General features: G+C 47.0%; 1 protein-coding gene and 1 non-coding gene across 2 annotated transcripts in view; one reads left to right on the forward strand and one right to left on the reverse strand.

Moving 5' to 3' along the window:
• Positions 1-1,151: 1,151 nt before the first annotated feature.
• Positions 1,152-22,030, reverse strand: part of LOC144941615 (actin-related protein 2/3 complex subunit 1A-like) — a 42,327-nt gene continuing 21,448 nt past the window's right edge. The window contains exons 5-11 of the mRNA XM_078867977.1: positions 21,627-21,891; positions 19,514-19,621; positions 16,025-16,246; positions 15,573-15,648; positions 14,704-14,897; positions 6,766-6,856; positions 1,152-1,306 (exon numbers count right to left, since the gene is read on the reverse strand). Coding sequence (XP_078724103.1) covers positions 1,268-1,306; positions 6,766-6,856; positions 14,704-14,897; positions 15,573-15,648; positions 16,025-16,246; positions 19,514-19,621; positions 21,627-21,891 — 995 coding nt within the window. The 3' untranslated portion in view covers positions 1,152-1,267. The remainder of the gene's footprint in view (positions 1,307-6,765; positions 6,857-14,703; positions 14,898-15,572; positions 15,649-16,024; positions 16,247-19,513; positions 19,622-21,626; positions 21,892-22,030) is intronic.
• On the forward strand, positions 10,971-11,134 carry LOC144936786 (U1 spliceosomal RNA). The gene has a single exon (XR_013637478.1). It is a non-coding gene; the product is annotated as a U1 spliceosomal RNA (small nuclear RNA).

The raw sequence follows: 22,030 nt of genomic DNA on the forward strand, positions 1-22,030 counted from the left end.
GTTCATAGTACTGTACTATTGTAAACCTAGCAAGCAGCCTGCGTTGCTAATTGTATGGCATTCAAGTCGCACCTCCCATTTGCAGCACAACTGCAAGGGGCCTCTTTACACTCGGGTCCGCATGCAAGCTTTATAATGTGCTGAGGTATCGAGTAACGCAAAGGTGTGTGTTCGCGCCTTCGGGTGTGACCCAAATAGAGGCGTGCCCAGCGAGAATTCAGCCATCAGTTCTAGATTTGAAGCTTTCGTGACTGCAAGGATTCATACTCTTCGGTTTTTTTCGGTAAAGTCACGTAGGTAAAAATAAAAAATAAAACTTATATAAATAATAATGGAAATAAAATAATAAATCACGACATTTTGGTGGCAACACCAGTCTCCGTCATCAGGTGGGACCGCCACAGCTAAATTTACTGTATCAAGTGAGTTACTTTAAGTAATTACAGGAGGTAATTACTGTACCTCACTTGATACAGCGAATCTAGCTGTGACGGTCCCACCTGATGACGGAGACTTGTGTTGCCTCCGAAACGTCGTGCTTTATTATTTTATTTCTATTATTTTTATTATTTATTTTTACCTACGTGACTTTACCGAAAAAAACCTAAGAGTATCAGCCATCAGTGTTATGGGGAGCGGTGGCGCAGTGGTTAGCACACTGCGCAATGAAACCAGTCACCCAAGTTCAATTTCCCGCTCACGGCCAACACCAGTGATGATTATGTGAAGCGGTCCTGGGCCTCCCCTAAGTCGACTGAGCCTCAGACGAGGACCTGGCGCGATGTATAACATCGCCACTTGGGAGACAAAGGCGGCTGGAAGTGGTGCTGATTACTCACCCCCTCGTGCGCCTTGCCGGCCTTCATAGGTGCTCGCAAACCGCACTTCCCCCCAACAGTCGTTGAGGATATGCAGGTGATCTTTGTGTGGGCCACCAAAGGTATTTACAGGTCCTCTGACCCTCGGTAAAGGTTATCGTCTCTCCACCCGTGCCTCAAAGAGCCTCACGCAACAGATCAGAATTTGGTTTTCGAGAGAAGAGGATGGACTTTGGCTCACGGTGATCCAGTGTCGCCCGCAACGCGTTCATGAACACGCACACACCGCGCCCTTGCTGAATGCCCATCGCAGTGTCATTTTATTAAGCGGACAATATATCTGATATGAGCAGCTTCATTGCAAAAGAGGAAAGCACCCAGGAAAAGGGAATTCAAACAATTTTTTTAAAGGTGTTGCGTGGAATAAAAAATCGGAGAGCATATCATGTTCAGGCTATGACGAGGCCTTCCATCATGTTCTCCATCGTCTGAAAAACAATAAGAGGTGAACATTATCAGTAGAAAATCTGGCACGAAGATTGCTACATTTATTTTAAAAGAACACATGGGGTCGCACAGCGTGGTTCCCACCAGTAAATTGGGTCATCACGATAAGAAGAATGGTATCCCACATTACACGTAGTCATGAGTGGCCTGCTATTATTTTTGTTTTATTCTTATACAACTGACAAAACAGAAACTTTTCATGTCCTGGGAACTCCTTAAGGTTTCTCAGAATAGCAGTTATCTTCACGAGAAACGTATTACAAGTGGCCACCCTACATTTACTGAATGTAAAGACCACAGCATTTCTATCTCATTTGAACTCCTTTACTATAAACTAAACTAAATTTCGATTTAAAGCTTTCGTGACTGCATTTATTCATCTTCTTGTTTCTTTCGGTAAAGTCACGTAGAATGGAAATAATAAAATAATAAAAATTCAACATAATAAAATAATTCTCACGACGTTTCGGCCACAATGCAAGCAGCCGTCCTCAGGTGAAGAACAGGTCGGTCGGAAAGACGCAAGCAGCCGTCCTCAGGTTAAGAACAGGTCTGTCGGAAAGACGCTGTCTTTCTGGCCAAAACGTCGTGAGAATTATTTAATTATGTTTAATTTTTATTATTTTATTATTTCCCTTCTACGTGACTTTACCGAAAGAACCAATAAGATATAAACTAAACTATTTGGTATTTTACCAGGTAAGGCCCGCTGACCTATATAGCTCTTTCAGAAGGGACCTGACCACTAATAATAGCTCAACAAAGTGGCATTATGATGTGGAAATGCATAGCAGTACTCTAAACGCATGATTCTAAATGTGGAGATAAAAACCAGAGGACCCGGAGAAAAATCCACACGATCACGGGAAGAACACGCAAACTCCAAATATACGGGCGTCAGGGTCGAGACCGAACCCACGACCTCCTGCATACCAGTCGAGGTAGTTAACATGTCGCCACCGCCCTATGCACAGTGGTACAATGCGCAAGGCGACGCGGGCCCAGACCAGGAAATTGGCTTCAAAGCTGAGCCGTAGCCTCGTGGGTTGGGGATAATATTTTAATCACCAACTTGGGGATAATTTGTCATTTTTAAAACATTATTATTCCTTTAACTTGATCCCAAAGCAAGAGGTGGTGTGACCATAATCTAATTTAAACATAAAATGGGAAAATGTAGTTATGGGGAATGTGCTGAATAAAGTAAACTGTAGCTGATATTTTATGCTAGACTTTAAACGCAATCACTTTCAACACTGAAATAAGGACAAACTGGTTCAACCAGAATGAGATGGAGAAGGGGCATTGATTGCTCTCTTCGTGCTGCTTAAAGTTGCGGAGAACTTTGGGAGTTTTTTGTAAAAGAAGGGAAATTAAAGGTGAATAAGCATGCTTCTCCACAGAGAAGGAACGATGTGCGCATGTATTTTTGTTATTATTACACGCTTTTATTTAACTTGCTCTCTCTGTTGTCGTATCCTCAAAAACCTTGTAACTAAATGTTTACCCACTTCCCAATGTGCTATCGACTGCAAACGTGGTGTTCTAATGTCATACTGATGACAAGACTATATTCTATCATAAAAAATCTAAAACATATTTTAAAACATTCTCTTACACGCTTTTGATAAACTCTGTCTGTTGTCGTATCCTCAAATCTTGTAACGCAATTTTAACACACTTCCCAATGTCGTATCGACTGCAAACTTGGTATACTTATGTCATACTGGTGACAATACTATATTCTATCATAAAAAATAAAAAAGTAACATTTTTAAACTATCTTTTTTATATGTTATGTTTCGGCTTGGGTCTAATTGTTCACGCTCAACTGACGTTGGCTGTAAATCACCACGGCCCCCTTACGTTATGGCAAGCTTCGGGGCCATTTCCTGGAGTCGTGGATTTCTGCCATTACTAGTACGGTACATTTCATGAAAGCGTGTTTACATTTTTTTAAATTAAATATTACGTATTATTTGTATTGGCTTGAGTAAGCGTGCCTCGTCAATTGAGAGACAAATGACGCAAGTAACACCTTGATTACATCTGATTAAGGCCACTCCCAAGGTCTAGGTCTGTACGCGTGTGTTGATGTTATTTGGGGAGCGGTGGCGTCGCCGTTCGATTTGCGCTCACGGTCGACACCAGTGACGATTATCTGAACCGGACCTGCGACCTCCCCTAGGTCTACTCAGCTTCAAATGAGTACCTGGTGCGATATGTAAACATCGCCACTGGGGAGACAAAGGCGGTCGGGCGTGGGTGTTGGTCACCCACGCTGTCGCGTGCCGTGCCGGCCTTCATCGGTGCTCGGTAACAGCACTTGCCCCAACACAATGTGAAGGCTATACGTGCAATATCTGTTTTTGTCTTTGGCGATGTTATATAAGCAGCATGAGAGGCAGCTGTAATCAGCAGCAGAGAGAGGAGAGAACAAGTTCAAGTCCAACACCTTCTGTCAATAATGTGAAAGCCAAACACCTGGCACAACAGGCCAAATGCAGACAAGCTGGAAAATAAAGAGAAGCGACAGAGAGAGACAGGGAGTGGTGTTATCACAAGCAGCGAGAAATGCAGCTTTGTGAGTCCAGGTGTTGAGGCACGGAAGTTTCAAGACACACAGGTGAGGCGAAGGGTTTTTGTTTTTGGTCTGTGCACCGTTGCCAATGCGGTCACTTGAAAAATGTTGAGTGACTACTTGGGCCAAGAATCCGAGCTATTCTCGCTCTGCGCAGCTTTGCATCGCCTTGTTTTGAAAGAGTAAAGAGGGCTTGGCTCCAAACCTGTCTGCTCGCATTTCATACGGACACGTATTGGGTTCCGTCTCACACGAGTGTGCTAATAAAGGCCCGATTGTGTGTGCGCGCACGAAATACCCTCTGGTATGAGGTGTGTGTGTAATACACAACAACATATTGTGGCATACTGTTAGTAGTGTACAGCCCCATGCACAGAGTGGTCCAGTTGTTTTGTGAGCCCGATTTAATTCTCTAAAACTTCACATGTGTTCCAGTAAGGTTCATTTAAAAGAGAAGTGAATACGCAAAGGACAACAATGTTAGGGGTCAATTAATTGAAGGGGGGGGGGGTCACAAGATTATCTGGGCCACGCTGTGGAAGCCCTTGTGGGAGTTGACTGAGGTGTCGCCTGCCATCCCAAGGTGGTTTTTCTTTTTTGCTGTTGCCGCCACGAATGGAGTTCAAATTTGCCGAGTACGTGGCGTCGTGCGTTAACCGCGCTTTTATTTCTGGCAAAAGCCGCACATTTTCTTTTTGTTACTTTGTGTTGGGTTGAGGGCCCACTGAGGGGGTATACTTTCCAAGGGAAATCGGGATCATACTTAAACATTTTTAATTTTTTTACCAGATAAGGCCCACTGAGTGCCGAGAAAACGTGTGTGAACCCCAATGATAATGATGGATATTCCATAGTTTTACCATGATAGCCTTCTGGAATCAAAGCCGGCATTTTCTTAAATATCCAATAGGATTTATACTTACCAATTCCATGTATTTTTGAACGAAATGATGCATGGATTAAATAAAGGATTAGGAATTAAGGTGCAGGGTATGTGAACAAGTGAATCTCTGGTTTCATTAGCTCATTATGGAATAATTAGAATCGGGTGTTTAAATAATTAGGTAGATCTTCATGGGTGAGTTTGAGAGGCGCAACCCTATATAAAGATAAGACACTTTGTGAGTTTGGTCTTCACCATAAAGCTGTGTGGAAACAAGCCATGCCCCGATCAAAATATATCTCTGAGGACCTCGGAAAAAGAGTTATTGATGCTCATCAGTATGGAAAGGATGACAAAACCACTTATAAGGATCTGGGGCTCCACCAATCCACTGTCACACAGATCGTCTACAAATGCAGAAAGTTCAAAACCACAGTCACTCTACCCAGGAGCAGTCGTCTTATCAAAATCTCTCCAAGAACAAACTGGAAAATCATCAATGAGGTTACAAAGAACCCCAGAGAAACATCGAAAGATCTGCAGGCCACTGACCTTGGCTAATGTGAGTATCCATGACTCAACTATCAGAGAAGGACTGAACAAGAGTGGTGTTCATGGAAGGATATCAAGGTGAAAACAACTTCTCTCCAAAAAGAACATTGCTGCCTGTCTGAAATTCGTCAAAGAGCACATCGATGATCCACACGAATTCTGGAACAATGATCTCTGGACAGACAAGTCAAAGGTAGAACTTTTTTGGCCACGATGATGAATGTTATGTTTGGCGAAACCAAACACTGCTTTCGAACAGAAGAACCTCATCCCTACAGTCGAGCCTGATGGTGTGAATGTGATAGTTTAGGGCTGTCTCAGGACCTGTGCGTATTTGCCATCATTGACACAACCATGAATTCTGCATTGTATCAGAAGATGCTAGAGGAGAATGTCAGGCCATCCGTCCGTGAGCTGAAGCTGAACCGAAGGTGGGTCTTGCAGCAAGGCAATCATCCTAAACATACAAGCAGATCGACAAAAGAATGGCTGCAGAAGAAGAAATTCCACGTTTTACAATGGCCGAGTGAGCTGTCCCATGCAAGGCAACCCTCAAATGTCACCCAATTGAAGGAATTTTGTCATGAGGAATGGGCCAAGAATGCTCAAATCCGATATGAGAGACTGACCAATGGTTACTAGTTACTGAATCTAAAGGTTCACATATTTCGTCACACGTGGTTATTGAATGTAGAATCATTTGAGGATGAATAAATATTGAAAGAGTATCATGTTTTCGTGTAATTTTTTTTAATCCGGTTATCTTTATCTATTATTATGACTCCGCTTAAGATCTAATAACATTTGAGGTTTGAAATATGGATATCATGTGAAAATCCTAAGGGGGTTCACAAACTTTTTTTCTCGGCACTGCAGTTCTTTTTCAAAAGCGACCTGGCCGAAAATAATAGCTCAACGAAGCGGCTTGTTACGTGAACGTTTATAGCTTCTTTCTTGTCAACTGTACGCGAAAACAACAAATGATGTGGTGATGCTGCCACTTTGGCGGTGAATGCACAAATAGCAAAACAAACTTTAACACACTTGCCAACAACACTGTAGCCTTCAAATAAAAAAATAATGGCTCCTATTCACAGCACAAAGCAAACAAATGAAAATGTGAGGTTTTTCTACCAATGTGTGTAGGCTGCTATTTTCTTTTCAAAATTTTTTGTAATGCTTAAAAAAAAAAAACCCTCTTTCCGCATACCTGACGCTGAAATGTGGCTTCAAAAGAAGTTATGTAACATTCTCTAACTGCAAGAGGTTTGCAATGCAAATTTCTTTCCGTCGTGACACGAGCAGCATATTCATAACGTTTAGGAGGAAAGAGAAAAAAACCCTCCCTGCAATGCGAGCAGCGTGGGAGGAGAGGGCACTTTGGCAGTTGATGCTGCCCGTGATTTTTGGCACAAGGTCATCACCTCCAGGTTCCAGATGACAAAGGAGCCGTCCATGCCTGAGCTGCACAGGACCCTGCATTTTGCCTTGTCTCCCTCCAACACGGACAGCTGCCTGTAGGGAGAAGACACACCGAGACACACACAGATCTCCCATTGTGTAGCTGTTGGGGGCAAGTGCTGTTAGCGAGCACATATGAAGGCCGGCACGGCACATGAAGGCGTGGGTGGAACAGCACCACGCCCGGCCGCCTTTGTCTCCCCAATGGCGACGTTTACGCATCACACCAGGTCCAGTACCCATTTTAAGGCAGGTGAAACTCGGGGAGGCCGAGAAGGGGTTCATATATTTGTCACCGATGTTGGCTGCGAGAGTGAATCGCGGGGTTAGTAGCGCAGTGCCCTAACCACAACGCTGCCACTCCCCACAGAAGACGCAGGGATGACACACACACACACAAGCATGCATTATTCACTGAATTGTTTTTTTATTGGGGGAGCGGTCGCTCGCAGATCTGTAAATGACATTCCCGTCTTCCAGGCTGACTGTCGTGTCATCCGTACGGTGTTTGACCACCACGCTGCAGGTCAAAAACACGACTCTTTGCTGAGTCTTCCCGCACACTGCTCAAGTTTGGAATTCCATCTCATCGTCTCATCCCCCTTTCCCCCCGACGTTCTTTGTAACCTTGCTTAATTCAAGAACTGTAGTAACTCTTAGTAACTCATATCTAGTGCTACTTGTTGCTCTTTGCTTAGCCTTTTGGGCTTGTGCTTGGCAACCCATCGTAAATAAAAGAGACGGGGCTAGTCGGCTGGGATGTGCTACGTGACTAGCAACGCACGGTCATAGCCGGAATAATTCTGGATCCACTCTCGATCAACGACCATATTCCCTTGCACTTGCTCAACCATTGAATTTCCCTCCCCATCATCAATTTTCCCCAACTTACATTGCGCCCTCGTTACTCAATTCCAGAAACCCATTACATCTGCTCCACTGCACCTTCAACCGTTCCGAGTGTCGTTGGACACTTGGCAATTTGGGGGCTTTTGGGGCCTGTGCTGTGCAAACGTGACAAATATTATTACAACACTAAATGAGGCCAGGAGGTGACACCTCGCTGGTAGCCACAGCAATAGTAACAAGCATACTGGATGTGGTGGTGTGCCTGGCATGGGAATCATTTCTGTCTCGCGAGCCTGAAAAGAACCTGCTGGAACTAAGCCCTGGGTACACAGACAAATATCCCCCGTATAGGCTTTACCAGACTGTTGGGGCAAGTGCTGTTAGCGAGTAGCATCTATCAAGGTCCACACGAGGAACGAGGGGGTGGGTGGCTGGCACCACGCCCGGCCGCCTTCGTCTCCCTATAGTAGCGACGTTTACACACCGCACGAGGGAGTGGGTGGCCAGCCACACTCACTCACGGACGTGGGTAACCAACACGACACGCAGATTTACAATTGTGGCACACGCGAAGGGGTGTTCATGTTTTTTTCCGTGGCAACTGCTAGGTCTTGCACATCAAGGCGTATTCATTGTGACGAATGGCATTTCCAGCAGTGACATCAGAGAACATGTCATTCATTTAGAGCGTATTTGGTAAATATATTTGTTCGGCGAACAGCAGCTATACAGCAGCTATATATAGGTATGTGGTGTCAAGTATACAAGTGACTGTGTGTTAGACCTGTAAAGACTTGCCTCCCCCCACAGGACAACCAAAGGCATCATTGTTTAGGAAGGGCGATTCAAGATATCACATACAGTCATAACTTAACACATGTCTTGTGCAAGAAGTGCCTCTACGTGGCAGCAGTGATCTCACGCACTTTATTCGCTCGTACCGATGTAAATCAATTCATCTATGCATCGGTAGACACGCATATACCAGTGTACAAAAAAATACCTAGCTCAGTTCATCATACTGCTGATAATAGATTGCGCGCGAAAAGACCCGAACCAATATTGGAGAGCAAGTCGCGAAAGTGCTGGAAATCGAATTATGATGACGATGAAAATTACGTTACGTTGGGGCTTTTGTTGAGAAACGTGGAGAGGTTGGCTGCGGTTCAGCCATCGCCTGCCACGTGTAGCACACCCTCCACACCCTGGTATTTTTTTCCCGTTGTTTGTCTTTCCCACTTTCCCAGTTTAAGCTCTCTTCAACAAACAGGTGGACTTCTCCACAAATCTGGCGGTCGCCTGATGAAGCTAGTTGTAATTACTGGCGAAACGTCGTACTCAGATTGTAAATGTTGTGGCTTGGCTCTCCAACACACCGGTGTGCTGTACTAAACTGACGAATTGGCTGTGTCGGGTGGTGGTGGGGTTTAACGACACATATTTATGCGATCTAACCCTCTCATGGATGATATTGGTCGCTAAAGCCGACGTGTTAAACTTCTTCAAGAAAGTTTGCATTGAAAGAAGGGCAACCAAAGCCACCCATGACACCAACCCCTCCCCCGACGTGTCACTTCAATTCCAGAGACAGGGTGCATTCTTTACAGCATAGAAACAAAAGAATTCCCAACCAATGTTTTGTTGTAAAAAAAAAACCCTGCCGAGTGTAACACCGGCAATAAAACTCCTTTCAGTGAACAGAGGCATTTTGGGTCGTGGTTTGGCTTATTTCTTTATATCGTTGGGGTTGTTTCTTGTCGTTTTCATCTCAGAAATCTGGTTGAGAGAACCGACCCCAGGCCCCGGTCACTGCCTCTTCCATTCTTTTGTTCGCCCCGGGTCATGCGCTGCTGCTGCTGGGAAGCACGTGACGCGTCACTGACTCGTCACAGGGCCGTGCCCACGGGTGGATTGACAGCGCACCGTGCGTGGATGGATGCGACGCCGATTTTGATATAGGCCCGATGATTTTGACCGCAGGTGATGAGGATGATGAATTAGCGGAGCTAGCAAGGATATAGTCGTTTTGGGTCGATTAATTGATGAAAAAAAATGTTTTTTTATTGTTGACAATTACTTTGCCCCCCCCCGCCCCCCTTAAAAAAAAAACAATTTACGGCCGAACCCACATTGTGCCTCGTTGAAGGTGGGGAAAACCCCCGACCAAGCCAGAATACACAAGACAGCGTGAGGCTTGGGTGCCGCGGTGGCAAGATGTTAACTACCTCGCCTGGTATACAGGAGGTCATGGGTTCGATCCCGACTCGGACGCCTGCTGCTGTATATTTGGAGTTTGCGTGTCTCTCTCCCTGTGGTCGCGTGGCATTTTCTCCGGGTCCTCCGGTTTTTCTCGACACATTTAGAAACGTTCGTTTAGAGTACTTTGGCTGTTATCAATTCCCACATGATAAGCCACTTCGTTGGGCTATCATTTGTGGCCAGGTAGCGTCTAAAAAAGTGCCATATAGCCGAGTGGGCTTTACCTGGTGAAATAGCTTTTAGTTTACCTCCCACAAAATGGCACTTTTTTGCAAGTATCAAAGTATGAAAAAATAAAAATAGGTTTTAATCCTTCTGGCAATAAAACAGGTGTTAAGATGTTTGAACGTGCATTGTTTTTTTAAACTGATTGGTCTACACCATCTTTCGGGGCAAAATGCGTTTTGGCAGCCTCTGGTGTAGCCCAATCAGTTTCAAGCAATGCATCTGTAATTATCAGATAATCTTTGTATGCACGTTCAACACAAGTACGTGTGGTTAATGCAGGCTTGAATCCTTGCAAAATGATTATATTTGCTGTTTCAACATCTTAACACAACAGTTTTATTGCCAGAAAGGGTAAAACCTATTCTTATTTTTTCATAGTTTAACCTCCCGTCCAGCAGTACGCATGGGAAGAGGTGGGATTTACCTCCCCACTATCCTCGTGTTATCGGGTTCGTTAATTAATTTATCTCATAACAATTAGAGTGACTGATTACTGTTGTAGTACTGCATATTAGCTTGATAATTATTGCAATTACTTCCAGAACTGAAGGTAAAACCTCTAATATGGTAACTGATCTTTGGATTCAGCCAACATTACCCATAACGCCATTGGGGATTTCTCTAATAAATAATGATTTCAGCTAACAGCATGCATGTTAACTTTGCTTTGCACCATAGTACATGTTTCATTAACATAGCATTCTTGTTGTAAAGCGATGGTTTTTATTCATGAAACGTCTCCAACTATCGACATGTAAAAGCTTTTGAAGTGCCCATAGTGTAAACGTACAGGCTTCTGGGTCATATAGGGATAGTGGAAGCATCCCAACTCATACTTACCTGACAGGGGAGGCACCATGATCACTTAGGTGGTCCTCCCAGGGCGAGGCTCATCCATTGCACTGCGGGTGGGTTGACCCCTGCGATTTCCCCAAATGCGGGAAACTCGACTGTATAATTTGTGGTACTGGGGGACTGCGTTCGCGCTATCCCCCGAAATGTAACCAAAAAAAGGTGTTATTCTCAAGAGTCGTGGAGCGTTTCTTATGAGTTTTAGTGTGCATAAATAAGCAACTAATTAGACAGGTTCTTTTCGGTTAGACCACGTAAATATCGATTTAAAGCTTTCGTGACTGCAGGGATTCATCATCTTATTCATCTTCTTGGTTCTTTCGGTAAAGTCACGTAAATATCGTTATTGTGAATGATATGGGTCGCGACAGCCTACGACGTGTTAAACGGAGTTGGGAAAAGTGGAACAGAAGTGTGCGAATTGTGGCGCAGGTTAAAATTGATCTGGGACCGAGGCATTTTGTATCTGTCGTTGCAGAGGAGGAGGCGTGGGCATTGAAGGTCTAGGTCTCTAGGAGAAGAGAATTGCAATCGTCGAGCTGAGCGAACACGAGGGAGGTGAACCGGGAGTTTAGCGGCAGAAAGAGAGAGATGAGAGGGACGGATTTTGAGAATGTTGAATCGGTGAAAGCGGCGTGTGGGTAGTGTCAGAGATGTGGTTGAAGGAGGAGTTGAAGATGACCCCGAAGTTGCGAGCAGAGGACACAGCAGAAGCGAGGGAGAAAGCAGGGAACGAGATGGTTGGTAGAACAGGGTGGAGGGGGGCACAGAGATTCATAACAATCTCTATTCTTCAAGTATCTTTCATGTTGAAGTATTGCAAAGCGCTGTACATAAACATAAAACTACGATATTCCCTCCTTATTCGCGAGGGAGACGTTCCGGAGATGCTCGTGAATTGTCTAGATTGAAAACTCATTTCTTTAGAACTGCTTTTTGTGTTCAGTTTGTTATCATTCCCTCGCACCTCCGATTAGCACGGTTGGCTGTGTACGGTGCGAAAGAAGTCCAACATACATATACGAATAGCAAATTTCGCGGAGAGTGATATTGACCTATGAATAGGTCTTATTCAGAAGCGATCTGGCAATAAATGATAGCTCAACAAAGTGGAAATATCACGTGGAAATTTATATCAGCCAAATACTCTTAATGCATGTTCTTAAATTATGATTATTTTAAATAAAAAATTACGATTATTACCCAAGATGATGATGGTTACCGCTGATTAAGATTATGACAAATTATTACTTCAATTTGTCGGTGGCCTGGCCGACCCAATGGTATTGTGCTTGCTGCTTGCTACAAAGTTCGTGGTTTGAGCCCAGTGGCTGCACTGATTCATACTGCGGGTGTTTTAACCGTAACTAAAAGTGCAGTCTGCTTCACGGTGGACATGAATGATCCCGCGATGTTATTCGGAGCAGAGTAGCCCATTGTGTGCTGGCATTATGGTCCAAATTTCAAGAATAAAAAAAGGACCGCATTGCAAGATAAGAATGGCATGAATACCAAAACGTATTAATGCTGTGATTTGATGACACGATCTCGGATGATCATATGAGTCATGGATGATGGTTATGATGGCAATCATGATGTGTTTGCGGCCTTATCATCTCACGCGACAGACTATCCATCACGGTTGTGACACTCAGCGGCATGAGCATGTAAATGTAACCCGCGCTAAACAACGGTGCTCTTCACTGCAACTTCAGAAAAAAAACACGTTCAGTGTCTTTACATACGATCCGATGTAGAGTTCAAGACAGGAGGAACCTCATAATTGATTGATCAAACGAGGCACGTAACCCATCTGCCCGCGGCAAGTCATTGTGAAATATAAATGTCAAGGAGAAGTAATGCAAATTCTCTGAACGATATAATCCCAAAAGCTCAAAGAACCAAACCCTGACCCATGACGCGAGAGGGCAAACCATGGGCGCGTGCACGATGAGTCAAATGTGAAACAAAATTATCGCCAATGATGTGCGTCATGTTGCCGAGGCTATCGAAATGTCACGGAGTAAATTAACTGTGACTTTACGTGAATCGCTTGGGCGGTGGTGGCGCACATTGTAAAATGCAAGCAAGGAGGTCATACGTACCCTCCCCTGACACTTATTATACGTGAAATAAACACGTGTTTTCGCCGTGAGTTTAAAAAGATACAGCAAGCATCGAACAAGGAAAGAGGACTGTTTGGACGCGGTATATATTCTCAACAGAATAGATGATGTTCGGGCCAGGTTTATGCAATGTAACTCAAGTCTACCGAGACGGGGTTTGTAGTTGTCAGCATCGCATGTGTTGTTACTCCCATCACTTCTGGTTACATTCATAACTACATTTATCTACAACATTCCTCCGAATCGGAATCTGCATTCATCCTGGAGTAATCGCACGAGCTGTGGATACATTTTTGTCCACAGATGCCCGGCAGGGGCAGGTCAGAAATTTTGAGCAACAGGATGGTTCCTGCATAGGGACATTCTGCCCAATGCCATTTGAATAATAATAATGCCATTTATTCATCGAGGAAAGCTTTCCCGAGGCTCAAGGTTGTACGTGATTATTTGAAAACAAACGAACGCAAAGTCGGACACATTGACGAAAAACGCGTATCTCCCGTATAGTCATAGACACTCTGTCGGGGCCAAGTGGTGTTAGAGCACACACCTCTTATTAACAGGCACGGCGCACGAATACCCGGCCGCCTTTGTCTCCTCAGTACTGATGCTACACACTGAACCCAGATACAGTATCCATTTAAGGCTGAGTCGCTACTGACGTTGACCAGGACTGGGAATCAAACTGGAGATGCCGGGCTTGTAGCACACTACGCTAACCACTGCGCCACCACTCCCCCCCTACCGCAACTGACACATGCATACAGACACAAACACGCCCTAGGCATTGACACACAACAGGCAACAAATATAATAACTTTATACTGGCGGCACACGAATGGGTGAGTGGCCAATACCACCCCCGGCCGCCTTTGTCTCCCTAGTGCCGAAGTTAACACACCGCAACTCGGTATTCATTTGAGGCTAAGTCAACCTAGGGGAGACCCCGGACCGGTTCAGATAATCGTCACCGGTGTTGGCCGCGAGCGGGAATCGAACTCGGGTCGCCGGGTTCGTAGCGCAGCGTAGTGCTAACCGCTGCACCACCGCCCCCGAGTGTGCACCAGATTAGGTGCACACTAACGTGCGCACACACACACACGCAGCACACACACGCCGCACACACACGCCGCACACACACACGCCGCACACACACACGCCGCACACACACACGCCGCACACACACACGCCGCACACACACACGCCGCACACACACACACACACGTCGCACACACACACACACACACGCCGCACACACACACACACACACGTCGCACACACACACACACACACGCCGCACACGCACACACACACGCCGCACACACACGCCGCACACACACACGCCGCACACACACACACGCCGCACACACACACACACGTCGCACACACACACGCCGCACACACACACACCGCACACACACGCCGCACACACACGCCGCACACACACACACACACGCCGCAAACACACACACACGTCACACACACGCCGCACACACACACGCCGCACACACACACGCCGCACACACACACACGCCGCACACACACACGCCGCACACACACACACGCCGTACACACACACACACGTACGTGATGCTGTTCTGGTGCAGGGAGTCCAAAGCGCTGTCGCCCTCCTCTGCGCTCGCCTTCTTGTCCATGTTACGGAACTTGTCTCTGGCAGATAGATTCTTCATCGCCCCCTGGCGGCCGCGGTCCAGCTTGCCAGCCACGCGCAGAGCGCCGCTCGCCTCGCTCGTGAGCAGCACCGGGTAGCAGTCGTGACCCTTCGGGAGGCAGGGGTCAAGTCGTGCCCAAAAGGGAGAAAAGTCACGCACCACGCGTGGATCGCGTAACGCTTCGAGTGGTGCACCACTGCGAACGGCCTGTGCCTGAGTCTACTCGATCCTTGAGCGTGGCGAAATTATGGTCAGGGGCTCAACGCCGAGGTCTGTCAGCCGCGGCGAGAGGGCTTCAAGAGAGCTCGCGTATTTCAGCTGTTCCTCCTGCGTCGATGGAGCGCAGATGACAACGAATATTCCAGCTAAGATATTGACTTTTACAGTACTACGCGCTGTAGAAAAAAAAAACTTTGCAATAAAATCGAGATGTAATTCAACGCGGTCCGTTTTCTTCGTGGTAAGTCGCAGATAGCACCACGACGTTCTACTGAAGTTTCGTTCATATTGGATCACCTTTACTCGGGTGATCGTGACCCCGTGTTTACAGACCGATGGACGGAGGTGATGCATAGACGCTGTCAATCTTAGTTGGGGGGCAAAGATCAAAAATATTTGACTCGAGCAGTCTGGGAATTGACATCTGTGTTCGGATGGCAGGAATTCATTTGTGCCGACATCTGCTGATATTGTGTTGAACTCTATGGCAGCAATAACTGCACAGTTTTGATATTAGACCGAGTAATGTCTGAGAAATGTGTCTGGCGTTGGCCTGTGACTCACCGCAGCCACCAGACTGTTGTCCGAGATGAAAGTGATGGCGAGGAGTGGAAGGAAGTCCGTCTTCAGCACGCCCACCCTGCCAAGACATGAAAGCTCTTATGTTAGCGAGCACCTATTCCAGTCACCATGGCACGTGACAGAGTGGCATGGACAACGCCATGTCCGGTTTCATCTGTGCGCTTTGTGCTGAAGACGCATTTCACTGGATACAAAGTTAAGGATAAATTGACCTAGGTGAGATCCAGGACAGGTTCATATATCAATTGCAGTTGATCGTGTCGCACCAGGAATGCGTCAGATTCTCGGAAGCAAAGCTGGGTTGAGCCTGGATGGTGCTTGAATATAAAGCAGGTGTTGTAGGCTGCGCGCTAAAGTGGTGGGCAGCAGAGGGCAGTCAAATAGCACCAATGGTTCTATGAGTCAGCCCCCCCCCCCCCCCCCCGTGTCCTCACGGCGCTTCCTTGTCGAGGCGCGGGTCCGCCAGGCACACAGTGCTGTCGTGGGAAACCCAGGCGAGACGGTTGCCGTCCTGGGAGAAGCACAGGCCGTGGACCCAGCCCCCCGCCGAGTGCGAGCCCGTGAGCTCTGCCATGAGCTCCCCGAACGGCATTCGGGACCCCCACGGAGTGGGCGCGGGCTTTTCGTCCACCTCTTTCATGTACGCCGAGAACACCCTGTGAGCGCGCGCGCACGGCACAGCGTCGAGTGGGAGCTCAGTTGAAGGAGGACCACACACGCACAGAGAGAGAGAGAGAGCCACCGTTGTTTTTAGACCAGCGGTGCCCGATACGTGAATTGCAACCCACGGGTGGGTAGCAAAAGATGTTGGTCGTGCATCTCAGGACAAAGCAGAACAAACGCCGGCGACATTAGCACGTAACGACAGTTTGGTTACGGCCTATGGTAAATCTTCTTCTCTCGTATGGCCGATGCAGACGCAGGGCAACGAGTCGAATTTCTCTTTGGTTCTTTCGGTAAAGTCACGTAGAAAGAAAAATAAATTAAATAATAGCATACGACGTTTCATCATCAGGTACAAATGAAAGAGAAAATAATCTAGTAAACTTAGAAATATAATGCAATGCAACAAAGAGAGTCGGCTGACATAACAGTGAACACCCTACCTGGTTAATTACGTTCTTCCAAAGATTGCTAAATTTGAGAGAGAGACAAAACACAGACACGGAGACACGTAGACAGACACACAAGCAGAGAGAGACAACACAGAGACACACAGAGAGAGACACACACATAGGCACACAGAGAAACAACGCTTCTGTGTCGAGGCCTTAAATAGAGAGAGAGGGGGGCCGAGAGAGAGAGGGGGGGGGTAGATAAATTAACAAGTAAATTTCACAATGAGGTGGTCGGAACCACAATCGCACACTGGAGAGTTTTTAACTTTCCATTTGTGTATCCGTGCATGTTGTGGTTTGTGCCGATGCGTTTTAGGGTGGACCATGAGCTTACAATCCTCGTCTAAGAATGTTATTAATGAAAGTAATAACTTCTAGCAATAGATGGCGCTAGCACTTCATGGTCGCAGAATATTAGCGGGTTAAATCCGGATAATCGTGGCGGTGGATCGCGGAGCCCCTTTGAGGCTATCGGAATGCGTCGCGGTGTCCGGCGGATTGGCCAGACGCTGCTTCGGGGTGACAACAACACAACACGGCACAACCGCCAATAGCACTGCCCGCAAAGGAAACGTGTAGTTTAGACTTAAAACTTTCGCGACTGCAGGAATTCATATTCTTTGGGTTCTTTCGGTAAAGTCACGTTGAAAGAAAATAAATTTAAAATAGTATAAATAAAAAATTAAATTAAATAGAATAATTTAAAATTAAAATATTTTTTTTTATAAAAATAAAGTCAAAAAATAAAAAATGTAAACTAAAAACTCACGACGTTTCGATCGCAACACAAGCGGCCGCCTGATGACGACTGCTTGTGTTGCGATCGAAACGTCGTGAGTTAAAAAAAAAACTTTATTATTATTTTCATTTTTTATCTACATGACTTTACCGAAAGAACCAAAGAATATAAAAAAACGTGTAGTTATAGCTGAGCGTCCGCGTCGAGAAAGTGGGGTTCTTCTACATTCAGCATCGTTAAGATCAGGTGGGGGAGGGGGGGCGTCAATAACCTGCAGCTCTGGAGCCGCGTGCGCCGCTCTCTAAGGATCCACTTAGTGACGTCTTTACAAAGCACGACCGTCTCGTGTCCAGCACGTGCATTGCGGGCTCTGGAAATACTCAGTTGATTACGTGATTCGGAAGAAAAAAAATCTGCTCGTTTCATTTAGTTTTAGATGGAGTTCTTTTGCCAATATCATATGGCAATCCGGCAGCATTTGCTCTTCATTTAATTACGCCTGACTTCTGTTGAGAACCGGAGAGTAGAATCTCGTCCAGAATTAGTTTTCTTAGGCAAATGCTGCTGCTAATGCTGGTCTGGAATGCCAATTGGCCCATGGACTACGGTACAAGTGATATAATTTTTATATGTAGAGACACTGACCTTTGGGTTGTATTTGCTTTTACCCATATTGCTTCACGGCAACGCATAATCAACTTCTTTATTGATTGCGTAATGTGTTCCAATATTCCCTTGTCTTCGGAGAGTACGAAATTAGCAGTGTGCATTGTGGGTCGTGGGTGGACTATTTGACCATGCTTCACCGCGCTGGTCACTGCGGGTTGGTCAAACGAGGAGCATAGAATCATTGCCCTCTGCTGCCCACCACGTGGTCCAGCAGTAGCCCACACTAACCTGTTACACACACGGTGGAGGCCCATCCCAGCACGATGCAGGATTAAACCTGCTTAGCTTCCAACATCTCATGAGATCGGGTGATATCCAGGTCATCTGGTGTCTCGGCTTTTGGCTAATGTGGCAGAGCGCATGGTCTCATGTCAGAGTGCAAAGCGCATAGCTCAGTGGCTTCATGTCGTTAGCATGGGCCCCGTACAAGAAGAGGCATATCCAATATCGCTGCTCAGCATAGGCCTGGAACTGGGCCTGTCTGGTCCGTTGACCACGGTGCAGTTAAAACAAAAACAAAGATCCCCCGTATAGCCTTAACAAACTGTAGGGGCAAGTGCTGTTAGCGATCACCTATAACGGACGGCACGGCACACGAGGGGGTGGGTGGCCAACACCACGCTCGGCCACCTTTGTCTCCCTAGTGGCGATGTTTACACATCGCACCAGGTACTCATTTGAGGCCGAATCGACCTAGAGGAGGCCCAGGACCGGTTCAGATAATCGTCACTGGTGATGGCCGTGAGCGGGAATCGAACCCGGGTCGCCAGGTTCGTAGCGCAGCGCGCTAACCAACCACACACACACACCACTTGGTAGCTACTCCAGTGCCTGTGCCCAACAGTGATGACACTTTGAGTAATGTGTCCTGGAAAGGCAATGATCTACCAGACTGACTGTTTTATCTAATCTACATTTGCACACTGTGTTCAACTAACCACACTCAAGGTCACAACAACAACAACAACACACTCACCATCTGTTCTTCCCTCGCACTGCTCAACGTTCGAATTCCCTCCCATCGTTTTAATTTCCCAAGCTGTCATAACCCATATTAACTCTGTCTGTTTACATTTAAATAGTGTTGTAAGTTGACGGGCGCTTAGCATGTTTTTTGGGTCTGCATTCCAGCAACTGTGATTAATAATATTCTAGCAGGCTGGGACGTGGCACGTGACGAATAGCGGGAAGTATCTTCTTGGTTCTTTCGGTAAAGTCACGTAGAAGGGAAGTAATAAAATAATACAAATAAAACATAATAAAATAATTCTCACGACGTTTCGGCCACAACGCAAGCAGCCGTCCTCAGGTGAAGACCAGGTCTGTCAGGTCGAGAGAGAGTCGAGAGAGAGAGAGAGAGAATCGCCGCTGCTGGGCTGCTGTCACACTCGGCCCACCTGCACTTGAAGTCACAGGATCCGGCGGCAAGGAGGACGTTGTTGGGATGCCAGTCCAGGCTCAGCACGGTGGAGCTGATGGGCTTCTTGATGTGCTTGCTTACCCACCTAGGACAACAACAACAACCGCCATTCGCTACTAAGTGGCACTAGTGCCAGGCTAGGTGCACGTTGAGGCCACGTGAAGTGTCGAATGCCCGTTGGCAGGGTCGAATGACTGAGATGACTGGCCGATGCACCACCTGTGCCCTCTACTGTGCCAACTTGTTGTTTCAGCCACCAGGTGCTCCGCTCGTTGTGTGAGTGGGACACACACACACACGCGTGCACAGACATATATCGCCCACATAGCCTCCATAGACTGTTAGGGAAAGTGGTGTTAACGAGCACTTATGAATGCGTGCAAAGTGATGAACTAGAAATGAGACGAACGTGGAAAAACCAGGAGTGAAAATCGAGAGGTAGGGCCGAGAGAGCGGTGGTTCACGTGGTGAACCGGGATGTGAAGGACTCTGAAGTGGACGTGGAGACGGTGGCTGCGGATAAGAGCGAGCGGAGGAACATGAGAACAGGAGGCCTGACTCCACGCGAGTGGGGTAAATGCCAGGAAGACGAATCATAATAATAAGATCACGTTGCATGCGCGTCGCTGTCCGGTGTTGGTCGTGTCTCGAGCGAGATGCGGATCGGTGCCGCTGGAACTCGCGTGGAGCAGAGGCGTCGTGAGCCGAACACGGAGAGGCGGAGACGGAGAGGCGGACACGCGGTGCGTGCCGACCTCGTGCCCGTCTCTCGCACTCGGCAGACGCTTTACCAGCGGACACGAAAACGAATACTTGGCGGTTACGATTGTTTGTGTGAATGCACGTGCCACGTACCAGCGTGTACACGCACGTGTACTATCTACTGCTGGATGGGGGGGGCCTCGCCGCGCGGCGCGTGGGGGCTATTTGACCATACTTCACTACGCTGGTAAATGCGAAGGCACGGGACATTGGACGTGAGAGCATAGTATAGCACAACAATGGAATTTGCTGTATCGCCCTCTGCACCTCAGATTCAACATACTAAATGCGGACAATGTGACCTCACTGTGGTCTGCAACGCCTGTGGATTGTTCATTGTGGTCGTCTTTCCAAACACTATCCAGGCTCTGCCTGCTTAGCTTCCGAGATCTGATGAAATTGGGTACATCCCAGGTGGTTTAGTCCAAGGCTTACTTCGTGATAGCTACATGCTCTTCATGCACAACATTACCAAGTTCAGGGTTCTTCAATTAAACCAGGGAAGCGCCTCACTGCATTGCATGGAATTTCAATCTTGATTCGAAGCTTTCGTGACTGGAGGAATCCATACTCTTTGGTTCTTTCGGTAAAGTCACGTAGGTAAAATAAAATAAATCACGATTTATTTTATTTTATACCTACGTGACTTTACCGAAAGAACAAAAGAGTATGGAATTTCAGTGAGAGAGACAGAGAGGAAAACACGGATTAGAGGACACACGTAGGTTACTGAGATCATCAGTGAGTGTGTTTGCGTAGGACACACCTGTAGATGTAAGGGATGATGGAGCGTAGGCCAAGGAATTGAACGCGTCCGAGAGGGACGTATACCGAGGAGATGGAGCGATGAAATCAGTTCGTGTGTGGGTGCTTGGGTGGATTGTAGCATCGCAGGATCATAACAGGTGGCGGTGACTTAGGGAGGCCTTCATCCAACAGTGGATTGACCATGGCTGCTGTTGATTAATAATGTTGCTTGTTTACCCAGGGAAGCCTCAGTGAGTCTCAACTCTGTTACAATAATGCACTGCCAAGTTTTACCCAAAAGGGGGCGATGCTGCGATGTGTAATCCTAAATGAGTAATTTGCAGATAATTTTTCAGCAATGCGATGTTTGTCCAATGCCAGTCAAATCATCTTTTTTCCGTTATCGATAGGAAGGAACCGATAAAGCCAATGAAGAACAGGGTGAGAACAAACAATGCAGACTCCACACAGGAAGGCATCCGATACTGGGCTTGAATCCAGAAGTTCATGTCCGATGATATTGGCAGGGGTGGGGGGGTAAAGCACAAGAGAAGACGGGGGGAAGGAGATTGAATCCGCACCAATTGTTTTCCTTCTCGAAGTAGCACACGGACACGAGCCGAGCTCCGCTTCCCACGGCAAACTTGTCCTCTCGGGGTGACCAACGCACGCACGTCGCGGCGCGGTTAAAACGCAGCAGCACGAGTGTGGGTCCCCAGCCGCTGGTGACCCCTGCTGCGGACGCAGAGCCCTGCTGCTGCTGCGCCCCGCGCCTCGTCCACACGTACGCGTTGCGGTCGGAGCCGCAGGTCACAATGCGGTCCGTGCCCGGTGCCCAGTCGATCCCTGCGGACGAATCCGTCGTGGGAACTCTTGTTAGTGACGCGGGCTCCACAAAAGGGGAGTTCCTCCACTAAAGAGAGCCCCTCATCATTAAATAAAAATAAAATTGCCAACTAATTCACGCTGGCCAGACGTCTTGGGA

The sequence above is a fragment of the Lampetra fluviatilis genome, chromosome 1, assembly GCF_964198595.1.
Source record: "Lampetra fluviatilis chromosome 1, kcLamFluv1.1, whole genome shotgun sequence".
In the NCBI taxonomy this organism is placed as follows: Eukaryota; Metazoa; Chordata; class Hyperoartia; order Petromyzontiformes; family Petromyzontidae; genus Lampetra; species Lampetra fluviatilis.